The 17,047-nt window shown below is 38.4% G+C and overlaps 1 protein-coding gene across 2 annotated transcripts in view; it reads right to left on the bottom strand.

Moving 5' to 3' along the window:
- rnf24 (ring finger protein 24) overlaps positions 1–17,047 on the bottom strand; it is a 40,302-nt gene that overhangs the window by 6,197 nt on the left and 17,058 nt on the right. For both annotated transcript variants that reach the window (XM_047365164.1, XM_047365165.1), the window contains exons 3-5: positions 12,875–12,917; positions 10,664–10,705; positions 4,766–4,845 (exon numbers count right to left, since the gene is read on the bottom strand). In XM_047365164.1, coding sequence (XP_047221120.1) covers positions 4,766–4,845; positions 10,664–10,705; positions 12,875–12,917 — 165 coding nt within the window. The remainder of the gene's footprint in view (positions 1–4,765; positions 4,846–10,663; positions 10,706–12,874; positions 12,918–17,047) is intronic.

Genomic DNA, 17,047 nt, shown 5'->3' on the forward strand with positions numbered 1-17,047 from the left:
CTAAAGACAGTGGAGATGGTTGTGAACTTCAGGCAGAACCCAGCCCCACCTGCCCCCATCACCCTCTGTGACTCCACAATTGACACTGTGGAATCTTTCCGCTTCCTGGGAACCATCATCTCCCAGGATCTCAAGTGGGAGCCAAACATCAGCTCCCTCATCAAGAAAGCCCAGCAGAGGATGTTCTTCCTGCGGCAGCTGAAGAAATTCAACCTGCCAAAGACTATGATGGTGCACTTCTACACAGCCATCATTGAGTCCATCCTCACCTCCTCTATCGCCATCTGGTACGCCGCTGCTACAGCCAAGGATAAGGGCAGGCTGCAGCGTGTCATTAGGTCTGCTGAGAAGGTGATTGGCTGCAGTCTACTGTCGCTCCAGGAACTGTACACCTCCAGGACCCTGAAGCGGGCAGGGAAGATTCTGGCTGATCCCTCCCACCCCGGTCACAGACTCTTTGAGACTCTCCCCTCTGGCAGGAGGCTGCGGTCCATCCGGACCAAAACCTCACGCCACAAGAACAGTTTTTTTCCCATCTGCCACCAGCCTGGTTAACAAAGCCCGGAAACCACCCTGACACTCTCCCTTTCCCCCACACCCCCCCTTTTTTTGCTGACAGGACACCTGTAACCTGTAACTCTATGCGTTACATTAACGCTCAGCTTGGACTCCTGCTTTACTTGCACTGCTTTACTTGCACAATGATCACCTGCACTGTTGTATTGCTCTTGCATCTTATACTGCTCTATATTTACTCTCACTCACTTAAAACTATGCACATATATTTATATTATATTGTAGATATGTTTATACTGTTTAATTTGTATTGTATTGCACCGACTACGCCAAAACAAATTCCTTGTATGTCCAAAAACGTACTTGGCAATAAAGCTTTTCTGATTCTGATTCTGAAGACATGTAAGCTTTTTAGAAAGCCCGGAAGAGGCTGGAATTTACCGACGATTCATTCAACAGAAACAAAAAGTTAGGAAGAAACAAAATCATGCCCATTTAAGGCAGGAGAATAGTTAGGACATTAAATCAGAATCAGAATCAGCTTTATTGCCAAGTTCGTACATACAAACAAGGAATTTGACTCCGGTACACTTTGCTCTCTGGTTTTGTTTTTGCATTACAGAATATACAAATTTACAATATACAAATATACACATATATAAATAAAAAGGTGCATTTGCAACACCTGTATGCTGTTGTTTTGTACTCTATTGAATGTTCAACAGAGAAACAGCCTGGGGGAAGAAACTGTCTCTGTGGCGGCTGGTTTTAGTAAACAGTGCTCTGTAGCGGCTCTGTAACACTGATAAGGAAGGAAATGTATATATTAATATAAGTCACTATTTTAGCTTCTAAAACAATGCCTGCTTAGCAAGCCTTGACTTGTAGAGGTGCAATATTATTTTATAATACTCAGATTACCTGATCATTAGATATGTCTCAATGTGATGCCAAGCATAGGATGTGGTGTCATTTAATTTTTTTAATTGCTCATAGTAAAGTGCTTACTTTATGAAACATGGCAAGAACAACATTTTGTCCACACATGATTAACTGGAGCAACAACTGATGGAGAATCCGTGGAGGTAGCTAAACATTGGGGTGATGGTAAGGAGGCTTTCCAACCTTAATGACTTGGAGCTCGTTACCAGGAGAAACATGCACAAATCAGGTCAGCAATTATAAGAAGGCTTGGGAAGATAAAAGTGTGTAAGTGACTGAATATTATTGAAGTTTTCTTAACTGAGTTAAGAAAACTGAGCAGGACAGCTGTGTTTTACAGAAAGTCCAGTCTGGACACAATGTATTGAATCGCAGTCATATTTTCAATGTGTGCAATAACGCAATCGCAAAGAACAGCCTGAAACCAACATATCTTAGGTTGTTACATTTTAAGGCTCTGCATTTAAACTCTGCTCACCAACAATATATTTTCCCAGTTGGATGGACAGTCACTGCCTTTTTTCCACACACCTGATTTTAGTAGCCAGGATGCTAAAGCTCAAGGGGAGAGGTGGAGGCAAAAAAGGAGTGGAAAACGTGAGTTATTCACAACTGATGTATTCACTTCAATTGTCAAGCATGCTGTTAATTGTGATGTTTTCCCAATATTGCGCAGCCCTAAACAACATTTTCATTGTCAAAAAAACTAAATAAGAAACTGAGACGTAAGACTGTAGAGTCCTGAGTGTCAGTGTTGAGTCCGTTATGGCGGACAGGATCGCAATGATAATGTAGACCTGTGGTTCCTAAGCTTGGGGTTACGATACAATGTGTGAGGAGTCTTCAGATCATCTTCCAAAATCAAGCTAAATAAAAACACTATGGGAAGATATAATTTCTATAAAATAAATACCACAGCAGAAAAAAAAAACCAACAGATTTTGTGTATGTTGTTTATTTTGTTATTAAATTTTATTTACATACAAGTAATGCTGGTATTCTCAACAGATACCCGGGATCATCGGTACCTTCCACTCTTATTGAGTGAAACTGAAGGCTGAAAGGTTTGGAAACAACCATCTATTGGCGTGTTTCTTTAAGGATGTTTGTCACTAGTGGCAGTGAGCTTTCGTATTAATCAGGCAAGACATTGGCAGACACAGAAGATGGGAAGACATGCAGCAAATTGTACCCCAGGACCAGCCTTTGTGAGTTAAAGAGCTTTCAATTACTAACTTTAACAATGTATCAGATTGGGACTCTGGTATTGGGAAAAAAAAAATCCTAAATGGGGAATCCCTTTTAACTATATTTATCTGTAAAATAAAACTTTAAACCTTGCAGGCTGTGCAACCCTGGGCAGAGATAAACTGGACCCTCCCATATGTCTGATGTGAGGCTAACACTGGCATCATAATCTAATAAGATTAGAAAAGATACACAAACATATGATGGAGGTCACAAAGATGTCCTTCTGTGGCCTTGTGAGTATGTGCTGTTTAAAACATCAAACATCAACAGAAACCCTACAACAAAACAGCTTACATCACAGAGTCAGCTGAGCAACAAGCAGACAATCAGTAGAAACAAAATATCACATATACACTGGGTCATAATTTATTGCTCAATCATTTGACAAACATTAAAAAGTCGCTATGTGAAATGACCCTGAATGTGGGATCTTTTAATTTTGCAATTACAAATGTGCTAAATACACACAACAAATATTTGTTTGACCCATAAAAGACCCATCAGGTCTCTGGGAGGCCATCGGCTGTTTTCTCCACCTCTCAGCATGTAGGGCTGTGTCTCTGCAGGGGAATGTGTGACAATCTATTGCAAAGTTTAGATCCCCATTATTTGTTTAATGCAAAGTAGTTTTAATATATGAGGAGGGTAGGAAAATGTTCTGGTGGCGAATTTGAGGTTTGATAACCAAATGTGCGTCCTCAAAGACACTCTAGAGAAACCAGGCCCTACGTGAAAAAGTAATTACCCCCTAAACCTAATTCCTGTTTCGGTCTTCTTTGCAGACTTGTTGTCATTCAGCTGAATTAGAGGGTTGTCAAGTATTAACAGGTCAAATCAGCCGAGGTAGCGCAGAGAATCTCAAGCCACGGATTTTACCGAACACCACAGTGCTGGGAAAAGCTCAAAAAACCCAAGAGTGACTACAAAAATATTAAGGACCACAATGTCCTTCGTGCCGCTAGTTGTGGACGGGAGGGTGGTCTGGACTCCTCAACCTCACTGTTTTAAGAGGACATAACGAGGACATGATGATGCGACAGTGAGTGTTTATTTTTCTTTGCACAGCACACGTTGTTGACGGCTAGAGGTGGGGCTTCAATGGAAACAAAAACGTTCCGTGCCGGGTAGAGCGAGGTGGACTGGAGTGAATTCGAGCCATGAATGCAAAAGAGGCACAACACTGTCCAGACTGACAGATGTCTGCTCTTGAATTTTCTTGTCACTTTGCTATTTGAGCTTTTTAGCCTGCTTCATGTTGTCCGTCAGGTTCTATTTAAGTGATATCTTGATTCTACTGCTTTGGCAGAAATCGGGCCTGTGAAATTTAACGAATTGTGTTTGTTAGCTGTTTTCTCTAAATAAATTAAACCATGATGTGGAACCTGCTTTTTTGTATTCACTCAGGTTATCTTTGTCTGCTGTTAAAATTAGATTAATTATCTGGAACACTTAAGTGTGACAATAAAAGCAAAAACAAATGAAAACCTTCAAGGGGGCAAATACTTATTCGCAGCACTATATTTCAAAGGTTTTCACAATTAACTCGAGATACTGGTTGTTGCTTTTACCGATCAACAGACTACTTGGGTACGAGTTAAGTCTTTCCCCCCTAAGTTAGTTAAGTAAGAGTCAAGCTGAGAACTTGGCAAATTATTTAAATGCACTGAATTCATCAATCAGGTGTAGATATTGTGTGGTTTATTGCTTTTTTCACTTAAAAAATGACCAAAAATGAATAGTTTTACATGCTTTCTGTGTAAAAATGTATTCCTTCACTTTCAAACACATTAACAGCAGTTTATGGGCCCAACTCCTTCCCACTCTGGGAGGAAAACTAGGTCAAAGGGTTAGTCTGATGTAAACAACTCAGTTGAAATGGTAAAACAGGAAGGGAGATGTGGGTTAAAGTTAGCCTAACTAATCCATCATGATCTGTTTTAGATTTATCTACTGTAAAATTTTACATTTCACCCTTTTTTGTGAAGAAAATCTGTCTTTGACTTTATATGTCTACTTTAGCATGACAGCACACTTATCGACAAAAGCTCTAACTTACTTCCGATGAAAGGCATGTTTGCATGGACAGATCCCCAGCTCATCCTTCTGTTTGAACTCCTCCAAGCACACCGCACATATCTGAAAGAGAAGGTCACAGCTTTAGCTACAGTTTTGGTAAAAAGACGTGCAAAAACTCAAAATGTGTTGATAATTCAGTTCTCTTTGGTTCTCTCAGCACTAATCTCAGTTTTGTGTTAGTGGACTGCAAACAGACCGCTCAGGCAGTGTTGAATGTCTGGTTCACAAAGAAAAACACAGCTGTGGCCAAAATCCACACAAAAAGACAATAAAAGGACAAAAACAGAAGAGTAACTGTCCAACTATGTCCGGTTATACAAGTCTGCCAATCCGTGGCCTCATCCAGGCGTTTTCTCTGACTTAAAGGGAAGGCAGATGTCATCGCAAAGAACCTTTTAATACAAGCATGGCAAACATGGTTCTCTAAATCTGGTCAATGACAGATTCCAGATGGACACACTGTAGAATAAAGCCATTGATTCAAATGAATATTACTAAAGAGTCAATTAAAAACAGTTATCTTATTGTGCTGATTTAATAAAAACCAGCTCCTATCGATTCTCTTCGACAGGAACACAACTCTGCACCAGACTTGTTTACCTTAAAGTAGATCCAATAACTTTTTTCTCCTGTTGTATTGCAGCTTCTAATGATCAGCTTCAGAGTTTTGGAAAATATTTTGTGGAGGGTTGAGACAAAAGTGGGACTTCTTGAAAGGTGTACGTCTCGTTACATCTGGCTTAAAACCATAACAGTATTTCAGAAGAAGAACATCCGGCTACAGTAAAACATGGTGGTAGCGTGATGGTATGGGGCTACTTTGCTGCTTCAGGTCTTGCCGTAATTGACAGATCTATAAATTCTGCTCTCTCCAGAAGGAGAATGTCTGGCCATCAAATTGTCACCTTCAGCTCTAGCACACCAAGTCTGCTAGAGCTGAAGGTGACAGGCCAATGATCTGAGGCTAACCAGCAAGATCTCCTCTGAATGGCTAAAAAACGGGGTTTCGATTGGCCTAGTCAAAGTCTTGAGCTGTTGTGGAAGGACCTTATGCAGGCCATTCATACTCTGAAACCTTCCAATGTGGCTGCATTTAAACAATTCAGCAAAGAGTGGGACAAAATTCCAACTTCACTAGTTATTGCAGACGGTCGATGGCATTTGTTGTGTGGCAAGCGTGGCACCACCAGCTGTAAGGCTCACGGGCCAATTACTTTTTCACACAGGACTCAGATTATCTTTGATGTTAAGAGTGTGATGAACTTAGGCCCCCACACCAATGTTTCAGGGGGCTAACATCAATTATTGGGAAATTAAAACATCTTAATCCTCAAATTTAAGCAACAGTAACAAAATGTTCACTAAGATCCATTTATTCAGTGGACCTAATCTTAACCTGCACCTATTCATCCAGTCCTAACCCCAACATACAGGCTGTTTAGCAGAAGAACATTTTCTTTCATGTCATCTGCAGGAGTCCACAGACCTGCATGGGCTTTTTAAATCTATTAACAGCCAGGGACCACCCATGATGGCATGAGGCCATGAACACGGTGGTGACTGAATACCTTGGTGAGATCAAATATTTACAACTGTTGTTAATAAGGATGAGCTCAAAAACTGAAAGCCTATTCTTATCTAGGGTCTAAATTAGTTTACATTTTCATCATGTCTTTTGTTTGCACATCTGCAACTCTCATTTGCATCCTCACACGAGGGTTACATGAGTTAAAATGAATCGTTTTACCTCGTGTGACCCTACAAATTTCACTCTTTTTTGTCTTTTTCTAATCTATTGTAGTATGCGAATACAAACAATCTGAATGTATGGCAGACATTTCTGCAGAGTCTGGTCTTTATTTATGGAATATGTAAAAAAAACTACAGACTGCATGGAAGATGATGGATGGATGAATGGATGAATGGATGGATGGATGGATGGATGGATGGATGGATGATGGATGGATGGATGGATGGATGGAGGGATAGGGTATAAGCTATGGAAATACTATTTTTTTATTTCATTATGCAGTCCAGGAAAATACCTAACTTCAGGTTTTCTAGACTTTCCAGACAGTGTGGGAACCCTGCATGTTACCAACAATGATAATGGATGATGACTGACAGTGATGTTGAAAAGCTGCAAACATTCCTGTAACCAATCCCACAGCAGACTCTTGTTATTGAAGCGGTATGCAGTTAATGTCTGGTCAGTGACCTGAAATGACAGACCTCACTGTGCCCTCACCAAACTGAGAGTTTGGTGAGTTACCAACAACCAATTCAGCTGCTGACAGGAACTTCAAATTACAAAAGCGTGAGCATAGAAACTGTTTGTCTACCCTCACTCACAAAACTTCATTCACCTAGTGGACAGCTCTTTTATGGTAGAAGGTTTTCAGCTGCAACAATGATTCATTTAGCCACCCAGATTTATGGGTGGATGGACAGCTGTGGGTGAAAAGAACTGTATGGGGGATCTAAGCTCTTTCTCCTGACCAGTTCTGAACACAGAACAGCTATTTGTTTGGATGTCTTGCTTTGCTCTCTGCATTGGTGAACAGATCAAGGTTCTTCCTTCTTTTGAACACCTTGTGTGGGATGTCACACTCACAGCTGAGGTCAACAGAGAAAACCATCGCTTTTAACAGTATTCCTGTAAGCTTTAGCTCAAATTCACAGATTTAATGTCATAGATATATGGAAATATTACAAAGATTTTAGCTTCTCAATTGCTGTTGGAAACACCTCAAATATGCAACAATTTTAAAAACGAGTCACACAGAAATGAGGTGGGTACGGACATGAAAACAAAAAAACCACAGATTTATTTAACTTAACATCATTCCCAATAATTTGGCTTGCATTTATATTAATGTTTGAGGTTGCAACGTGACACAATGGAAAAATGTTCAAGGATTATTAAAACTTCCAATCCTTCTTCTAGCCTCTAATTTGTAGTAAACAATACAGTGACAGCTCACAATTAGATGTACATTCAGAACTGCATTAGCTCTACAACAACGACATAATTCAACTATAAGCAAACATTTGAGCGGAAACTCACTGGCGACAGACAGGTTCTGACTTAATAAATGTATTTCTGTACCTTAAACAAATTATTACTCTGTAATTTAGTTTTCGACATGCTTCAGTCTGAAAATATCCAAAGCATAGTTTTTCGCCAGTTTATCTAATGGAGAAAACCAAACGTCAGATTACTGAACTATGTAATCACCAGATGTAATAACCAAGACCCATATTTGTTTTTGGAAATTTTAAACATACAAACAATTTACCTTGGTGATTCTGATACATCATATTTTGCACTTAAATCATACTATATTGCATTGGACAACGTTGCACATTTTTACATGTGACAAATAGATCGGTTAATGGCAGGATCAATCTCAAACTATAAACAGACTATTGTAGTCTGTTTATACTATACTTTCCATAGAAATGTTGAAATGTTGAAATTCAACTTGGCTTAACTCATGCCCCCAGGATTATCCTTTACACTCAAAAGTGGGTCATCCAGCCTGATTTCAGTGAGAATTATTGGCCTCGGTTTGCTTTTTTTTTTTTTTTTTTTTTTTGAGTCTCAGTCTGGAATCACATTACGCTTAGTTTCTAAGAAGTCAAACACAAATGACCTGAGGGGTGGTGGGTTCCTGGGAGGCTCTAGCTGTGCTGGCAAGAAACTGCGCTGGACCAGGTATGAAGATGAGATGAGATGCCGCAGTGCTAAAAGGGTGGGGCTCTTGACTGTAGTTCACCATGACTATAATTCAAAGCCAGTTCTGTTTGCTTCACACATTGCCTGTAATCCTCCAACTAAGCTTAGAGGACAGATAACAGTATGCAATAATTTCACAGAGGACTCTGATGACCTAACCAAGAGATGGTAGTTTTCACATGGCAATGAGTCATGTAAGCACATGATGTAGGAAATAATGAATGTGCAGGTCTTTACTGCAAACATCACAGCTGTACGCAGCTGTTATACAGTTATACTTTTATCACTAAACCACAAACCTCAATGCATTTCATTGGGACTTACGGCTTTGACAAAGTGTGTGTTCCTATTTAGCAGCATTCACCATGACGGCCCTCAATAAAATCCAAAGCAGAAAACAGCCTTCAAGACTCTCCCAATGACAGTTTCTGACAGTTTAAGCAAGTTAAATTTAAGACAGTTTAAATTTATGACAAACCTGAGTTACAAAATGCAACTTGCCTATATAACTTCATAAACTATATTTAACTTACTTAACTCCAGCAAGTCTAACTGTTTTGACTCCGGTAGGTGATTTCAGTGCTTTTATTCCAAGATTGTATAACTTTAAAACATTCAAACAGTTTACAGTAAGCTTCATAGCGGTTGCTGACAAAGGGTTCTAATAAAATCCATGTTTTCAAACCAAACCTTGTTAAAAATACACTCTTTCATGATGAGGGGGCCTTTAATAGATAACAAAATTATTTCATTTTAATTGCTTGAACATGCAGTAAGCCAGGTTCAGGAACATAAACTTGCTTACTGTAAAAATAAAATAGGGAAGAAACAATGAATGAGCACACATTTAAGACATAAATGTAATTTGAAAAGTGGACTTACTTCATGACCTTTGACTCCCAAGACTGAGACTTTTAAACTTAGGGCCCTTGAGGACCTATTAAACCTATCAGGAAACCCTCATTTTCCTCGTAAGGAGATAATTTATTAGAGAAGCAACTAAGAGGGAGCAAAGCAAACATGTAGAAGAGGGTGCTCTGATACGATGAGGTTAAAATTAAACTTTTACACCTTCATTTAAAATCCAATGTGTGGAGCAAAACTAACTCTGGACATTTCCCTGAACATATCACCCCCTGCCATGAGACATGGTGATGGCAGCATCATGCTGTGTGGATACTTTGCAAGGCACTGTACATGCCACCAGGAATCAGACATTTTCTTGTACGTGTACATCTCTTCAACATTGTTCATGTTATAAAACTAAAGCTTTCTTTCTTTAGATCCATGTCTGAATGGTTTTGTTGGGCTTTGCTCCATGCTTTACCATGTCAGGACCCAGAACATTGGAGATTTCCACCTGAATGCAAGCTAAGTCAACAGTTAGTACATTATGGCTGAGCCATTGTTCAAAACAAGCACCTGATCCTCTGGCATGCACTTTTAAGGTTAAATTAGGAATCTTTAAGCTACTACTTCCTGCAAGATATCAGAGACATGTGAGACTACTGCTAATAATATAGATTATAATTAATTTGTATCCTTTTTCAATTTCAGCCACTAACATTATGCACGTTGTGCATCAAATGTATCATCGGCATGCAGAGTGTGATTACATGGCACTTGAAAAAAGATATGCAAACAAATATTGGATCCGAGAAGTCCTCAGCAATTGTGATTTTGCAAATATTGATATTGAGGTGATGGCGACTGGGATTCGATACACAGTGTTGTGCAGCTCTAACTAGAACACCCAATTCTTGTGGTGAAACAGGGTGGTGGCAGCAAAAAACTCTGCTGATAGTTTTGCAAGGCACTGAGCATGCTGCAATGAATCCAAGAATGTTTAGACATTTACAGGTCTGCATAGAAGTCCGATTATCCAACTAGAGTTAGCCTGTTTATGTGTTTTTAAAATGCATTTTTAAGCAAAGCCCCATGTTCTACCATTTCACGGCACAGCCTGTTATAGGGCTTCCACCTAAACTCGATGCTCCGCTGTTCTTCAACAACAGATAACTTCCTGCTTTCCCATTCAAGAACAGTACTGTACTTCCGAGGTTAAACTAAGAATGTCCCTACTACTCGACAAGAATAGAACATATTTGTATTTAAAAGTCTAAAATCATTAGTGCTTACCTCATGCAAGTTTAGCTCTTTGACTTTTTCCTTCTGAATAACCTGAAAGGGATATCAAAAGATGATGAGAAATTACCCACAGGTACCGCTTAATACAATTAAAGAAAACAAGTCCTTTGCAGGCAAAAACAGTGATTAAAAAAGATTCATTTAGAATGAGTTAAAATCAGCTGCAGGTTTTCAAGTAAAAGCATTTATATGTAAAAGTGTGTTTAGCAACTTTATGAGCCTGATGTTCTTACGTGACCAACAGAGGAGCAGGACACGTGATGTTTTGAGATCATACTCAGGGAGACCAATTACAGAAGCAAGGCTCATCGTGACTCGCTTGTGCAATTATTTCTGAAATGTTTGTCATGTTCTGTCGCTCTCCGACACCACCATGAATAAAACACTGAGAGGTGGGCATGTCCTCCATCGCTCTCTTGGAGTAGTTTGCAGGCTGCACATTGCTCACACTCCTCTCCCATAACAAACACCAGACATGATTCTTTCAGCTAAGGTATTGTAATAGCAGTTAATACATTTTGTGAATGCACATGAGAATGAGAGTGTTATTTTATTAAAATACAAATGAGCAAGAATAACCTTGAAAGACCAGCAGCTGTCAATCTAACTCTTACAACAAAAATTGTTTAAAAGGTAAGGAGGAGTACAGCTGCATGCATTTTATGCAGATTAACACCTCGGTACAAAACATGATACATGATGTGACAGATAATTTCACATTTCTGGGAACCCATCTTCGGCATGAATCTCAGGTTAATTGTGGGCTTTTTAGGTTGTATCTGAAGTGGGTTTTTTTATTGGGTGGATTAACAACTCCTGTGATTTGTTTAAAAAGAAGGATTCGGTGCACAAATTGGATTTTATTGCAGATTTTCTCCCATCCACACATGGTCAAAACTGCACATACAGGCTCAAATATATACATACTCCCCCATTAATATTTGGTTAAATCTCCATTAGCATGTTTCTGTCAACCACACATGTTTTTATACCCGTCAACAAGATTCTGGTATAATTCTGGCTGGATATTTCACCACTCTTCTGCACAGAACTGGAAGAGATAATTTGGCTTGTTTCCTGACATGGATCTGGTTTTTATACATAATTCATACATTTTCAAATCGGGTTGAGCTTGGCACCACAAAGGAGTCCTAATATCAGCCTTCCAAGACCAGTTTTGATGTTTGTTTGGGATCCTTGTCTTGTTGTAACACCCAACTGTGCTCAGGTTTCAAACATTCGGCCCAATCGGTCACACATGTACAAGAACATCATAGGAACCACCAAGGCTCAGGCACACCATGAATCTGCTGGAAAAACAGTGCCACTCTTCACACTGAAGCCTGCTTCACTTCACCACAGATTGAGCTTGTGCTGACCAAGAAAAAAAGCCCCTGCTCCTAAATGGACACCTTCAAACCTGACTAAAATATATATTTGCCAAAAACACATTAATATCGGTTTTAAAAAAACATAGAGCGGGCTAACGTTAAGCATGTGGAACAGCAACAACGTCAGCTCTATTGAATATGTATGTACTAGCTTGGTTTACTCAAATGTGCGGTGCACCCAAACCAAAATATATGTGGAGATTTTCCAGCATTCTCTGCCCAATTGATCCGAGTCTCCTGGACTGTCCTGGTGTGAAAAGGCCTTTGGTGACCAGGTCCTAAAGCTCAGAGAGAGTGGTGGGGACGTCATGATGGTTGAAAAGAATGAAGTGAGGGGGGACATGTGGGTTAATCGCAGCCGATATCTAACTTGCATATTTACCTAATATGCAGCTCTAGAACAAAGTTAAAAGCCACATCCGTGCTAGGAAACCAACCAACGTAAATGAACTTTACCCTTTCTGTTAATGACAGTGGTCAAATATCCAGTTGGAATTATGCCCGAAGCTTGTTGATTGTTAACCAAATGGGATTTGTTTTGCAACTTGCTAATGGTTATTAATTCAAATATCAGCATGTATATATTTGACACACTGAGGATTAGGGAAAATCCACAATAAGCTAAACTAGTGCACTTAGATCTTGTTTTTAAAAGAAATACTATAGCAGTTTGTTGCATTACCTTCCCACCCTGGAGAAAGAATGGTTCAATGCATCAGTAAAGGTTATTAATATGACATTCATGCCGATGAGGAGCGGATGCAACCCTCAGATAAGAACTTTGTGAACATGTTTGTGAGTGACATCTTACTTGTTTGTATGCATATAGCTCTTTGTGTGCCTGGTGCCTTAACCTGGGGAGACGTAAAGACAAAACACCTCCCTGATTAGTAGTTGACCCGTTAACGAGGACACATATTCAAGCAGCCTACAAAGGTGGAAAAAAGTAAATAAATAAAAGAGGTGGCTTTGATTCAAGAGAACCAATTATCCAACAATGTTGGCCTTCATGTCAATTAGCAAACATATCAGGCCAGAATTTGACAAATAACATATTTTGAAGAAAGAAGGCCAAAAAAAGCAGAATAAATGTCTTGGCTGTATGTGGTGCGTCACAGAGTTCAATCTGTCTTATACTTCATCCGGTCAAAAATAACATTTTATGAATGAGAACATATGGCTTTGATCAACCAAACACAGGAAGAGAGCAGAATATCTCCTGAAACAAAACTTGATTTTGCTGATTAATGCCAGAGTAAGTCAAATTACATATACAGATGATATTCTTAGAAGACTTTAAGCCTTCCTGTCTCTACAAAACACTGCACCTCAAGCAAAACATTAATTAAAGCAGACTTTAACAGCCGTTTGAAACTGAAGGCTGTTTAGAAAAGTCTTACACAGTTCCAAGAAAGTTATGACAGACAAGTTGCGCTTTAAGTACACATATTTCAGAGAACAGCAAGAGAAAACACGTTGGACATTAAATGAGAAGGAAATCTACAGGACATACTTCAGAGGGAGATTAAATTATGTAGAAAGGGACGGGGAGCAAAAGACAAAAGAAATTCATAGGTTTGTAAGATTTACCTCCATTACTAGTAACCTTAACCTCTCGCAGCAGAGTGAGAGGGATCTGTAAAACAAGCAGCACAGTCTAGGAGAGAAACTGACATTTTGAAAGAGGTCAGCATGTAAAGGTGCAGAGACTCCCATTGTTTTGCGTGGGGGACAAAGTTAAAAGGGTCACTGGATCATAGATGATTGATGGGGGATGTTCTCCTGTACTTTGGTGCAGTGTGAAGGCAGACGAAGGGGATAAATGGAAGGAGTGTGACATTTCCAGGCATCCATGTGCAGTTTTTAAAAACGTAAAACATCTGTAATAAAGGAAATGGTTTGATGCATGTAGGATATTTTTTGTGGTGTATCAATCAATGCACGGGTGATCAATATCAGCCAATTTTTCCTTTGTCACCCGATCAAAATCTAATCTCCATGTCTTTGATTATTTTTGTTTGGAGTTTAATAAAACCCTGTCAAATGTTAGGGTGATATGCTTTGGTAAATAGATGGTAAAACCGTCATCTCTATCAAGGAACCAATTAGGGAGGTAAAACATTTTTATTTAGTTTTATGGTCAGAGTTGGTCAGTGTTTATAACTGTTCAATTAATACTAAGCTTACACAAATTAGTTTGTATGCGTTATAGTATTAAGAAAGAAAATCTGACCTCAAAGAAAACCCAAACTCAGTATTAGGGGAGTCATGATGCATCCGGACGAGACATGATACAGAGTTCACAAGATAGGAGATCTTTCACAGAATTTTCAGAAAATCTAAGAAATCCAATTATTTATTTTCACAAGTAAAATAACGTTTTAATATCCCAAGTTTTACCAGTCTAAGTTTTTATAATTGCATAACTCTATGGGGATCTATATGCCAGAAAAGCATTAAAAGGCTCTTTTTATGGTTTTTAGAAAAAGCTTTAATAAAACTCAAGTTGTGTTTCAAAAATTCCGATTAGTCCAGAATTATCTTTATGAGGTTAAACTAGTCCAAACATTTTAAATTTTGAGCCAATAATATAAACATATATAGTCAGGATTGGCAAAAGTAAAACAGCTTTTTAATTTAGCACCAACAAAAAACTTTGAAGCCGATTAGAAACTTTAGAAATGTTAGCGGGAAAACTGTTAGGCCAGGGGTGTCCAAAATGCGGCCCGTGGGCCGTTTGTGGCCCCTGCCTACAATTCAAGAATATTACAAATTTGGCTCCCAAGGACAAGTGGTGGCTGCAGATGGACATTATTTATTTTTATCTTTTAGGCCAACAGTTTCACTGACGCAAGGTCTTTCAAACAAGATGTAGACCAATGAAATATTCCTAAAATGAAGAATGTTTGGTATTCCTATTTTATTACCCATTTTATTGTCTTTAATATTCATTTTAATGTAAATAGGACCACAAACATCTAGTGCTAAAACAGACTTGTCTTTACCCCTTCAATAAACTTGGCAAAATACAGCAACAAAACATTCAACCTAAGGTAAAAACTATAACAATTGACTTTTTTTACATTTTTAAATAATTATATTTTCAATAAGGAAAAATATGCCAGACCCTATTAATGTTTCAGATCTGAAATGATTTACAGATTATTTTTCTACAAAAATATGTCTACTCTGTGTAATTAAAACATTAAGTAGTTAGTTTATTAATGAACAAGGAAAGACAAAAAATCACAATAACATTATTTCTGTATTTTTAAATTTGATGAAATTGTAAATTTTATGGCCCACAAATTCCTCTGGCCTCCTAGGGGGTCTGAAACCTACATATTTAACAGGGTGCCGCGCTTTAGGCACTCATCTTCATATTCAGGATGAGTAATAATAATAATAATAGCGCTTTACGAGTTTTCAATTGAATAAGTGTGTGCAAATGTGTCTCTGCTGGAATGTAACATGCCAACTCTAACATTGGTCTCCTTTAATCATCTGTCAATAAAGGCAACAGAAGTGATGCAGAAAAAAACAAAACACAGAATTACCCTTTTGGGGTCTTTAAGACTAAGCTGGTTTTCACCAGAAACCTTTTTAAAGCAGAAAATGATAAAAAGTTAAAGTTAGATTAATTTAAAAGATACAAATCACACATTTGTAATCAATTCCACTTACAACACACCATCTGACGATAGTTTGGGCCCTTACTTTAGAATACAAGCTCCTTCATTACAACAAAAACGCTTAAAATACAAACTGGATAAAGGCTAACACTCCCAACACTCAATGCTTTTTCAGACCATTTAAAAAACATTTTGCACAAGAAAGCTTGCAGTGAAAAATATTTGCATGTAACTGCTTAAAATTTTGCTGCTCGTTTGCTGCAGTGAGAAAGAATGTGCAGCCATAAATAAATAAATAATGCAGCCATAGCTAAGCGCACCAGCTAAGGATCACAACTGAACTGATGAGAAGCTGCTATTATATGAAAATTATAGTTTATACAAATCATGCACATTTAAATTTTCAGCAAGAATGCACTGAACCAATCCTTTGGGAGACTGCATCTTTAGAGGCCTTTTAAGGGGCAAAAATTGTTCTTTTCACCTTTGGTAGCTAAGCTGATCTTGACGTTTAGTACTGAATCATGGAAGTGCAACAGAGCCATAAAATGTTTCTAATTTATAGGAAGATGAGGAACTGCAGGAGTATTTATTTTACTTACCCTCTGCCCTGCAAGATAGGTTATGACAGGATGGCGAGGGGAGAGTTTTAGGGGGCACTGCTGCTTTTCACTGTCTCAGATAAAACAACGTAGTGCATTATTTGTGTTCAGTTTGCTACTGGCTGCAAGTAAAATCCCTGTATTACCCATAGTGAGGATAATCTGATTATACCCTTTAGTTTAGAAAGAGGCACGAGGAACTGACTAGGAAACATCTCTTGTCTTTTTATGATGGACGTTTAGAGGATTACTCTCAAATCTTGCTGGATTAAAAAACCTTTCAGACAATTAAAACAAAGTAGTAAAACTGGCACATTTCAATTCACTGTGAAAACCTAATAAATACTGAATAAATAAAGGTACAGTTGAAACACAAAATAATATATATACAATGAGGAGGTTAACTAGTCTTTGACAAGTGCCATAATCATAGAAAGCAACTTTAGATCTCAGTATAAACCTATTTTATCTCTCCGACTGTATTATGAGAGGTTCCTTCTCCTGACGGTGCTGTTGAAATATTCTGTTCAGTTTTGAAAATCTTTTAAAACAGCAGAAAAGAACTGAAGCAGTGGCAAGTGTCATAGAGTATGGTGGCTGTGAACGTGACTGTATCATATTCTATACAGCCCAATGGCATTCATGTAAAAAAAAAAAAAACGTTTTTCTACTCTTCAACTTAAAAATCGGCATGAATGCCTTCTGTTTTGTTCAAGCGTTAATCGAATTGGTTAACTAGTTAACTAGTTA

The sequence above is a fragment of the Girardinichthys multiradiatus genome, chromosome 5 (genome assembly GCF_021462225.1).
Source record: "Girardinichthys multiradiatus isolate DD_20200921_A chromosome 5, DD_fGirMul_XY1, whole genome shotgun sequence".
Taxonomy (NCBI): domain Eukaryota; kingdom Metazoa; phylum Chordata; class Actinopteri; order Cyprinodontiformes; family Goodeidae; genus Girardinichthys; species Girardinichthys multiradiatus.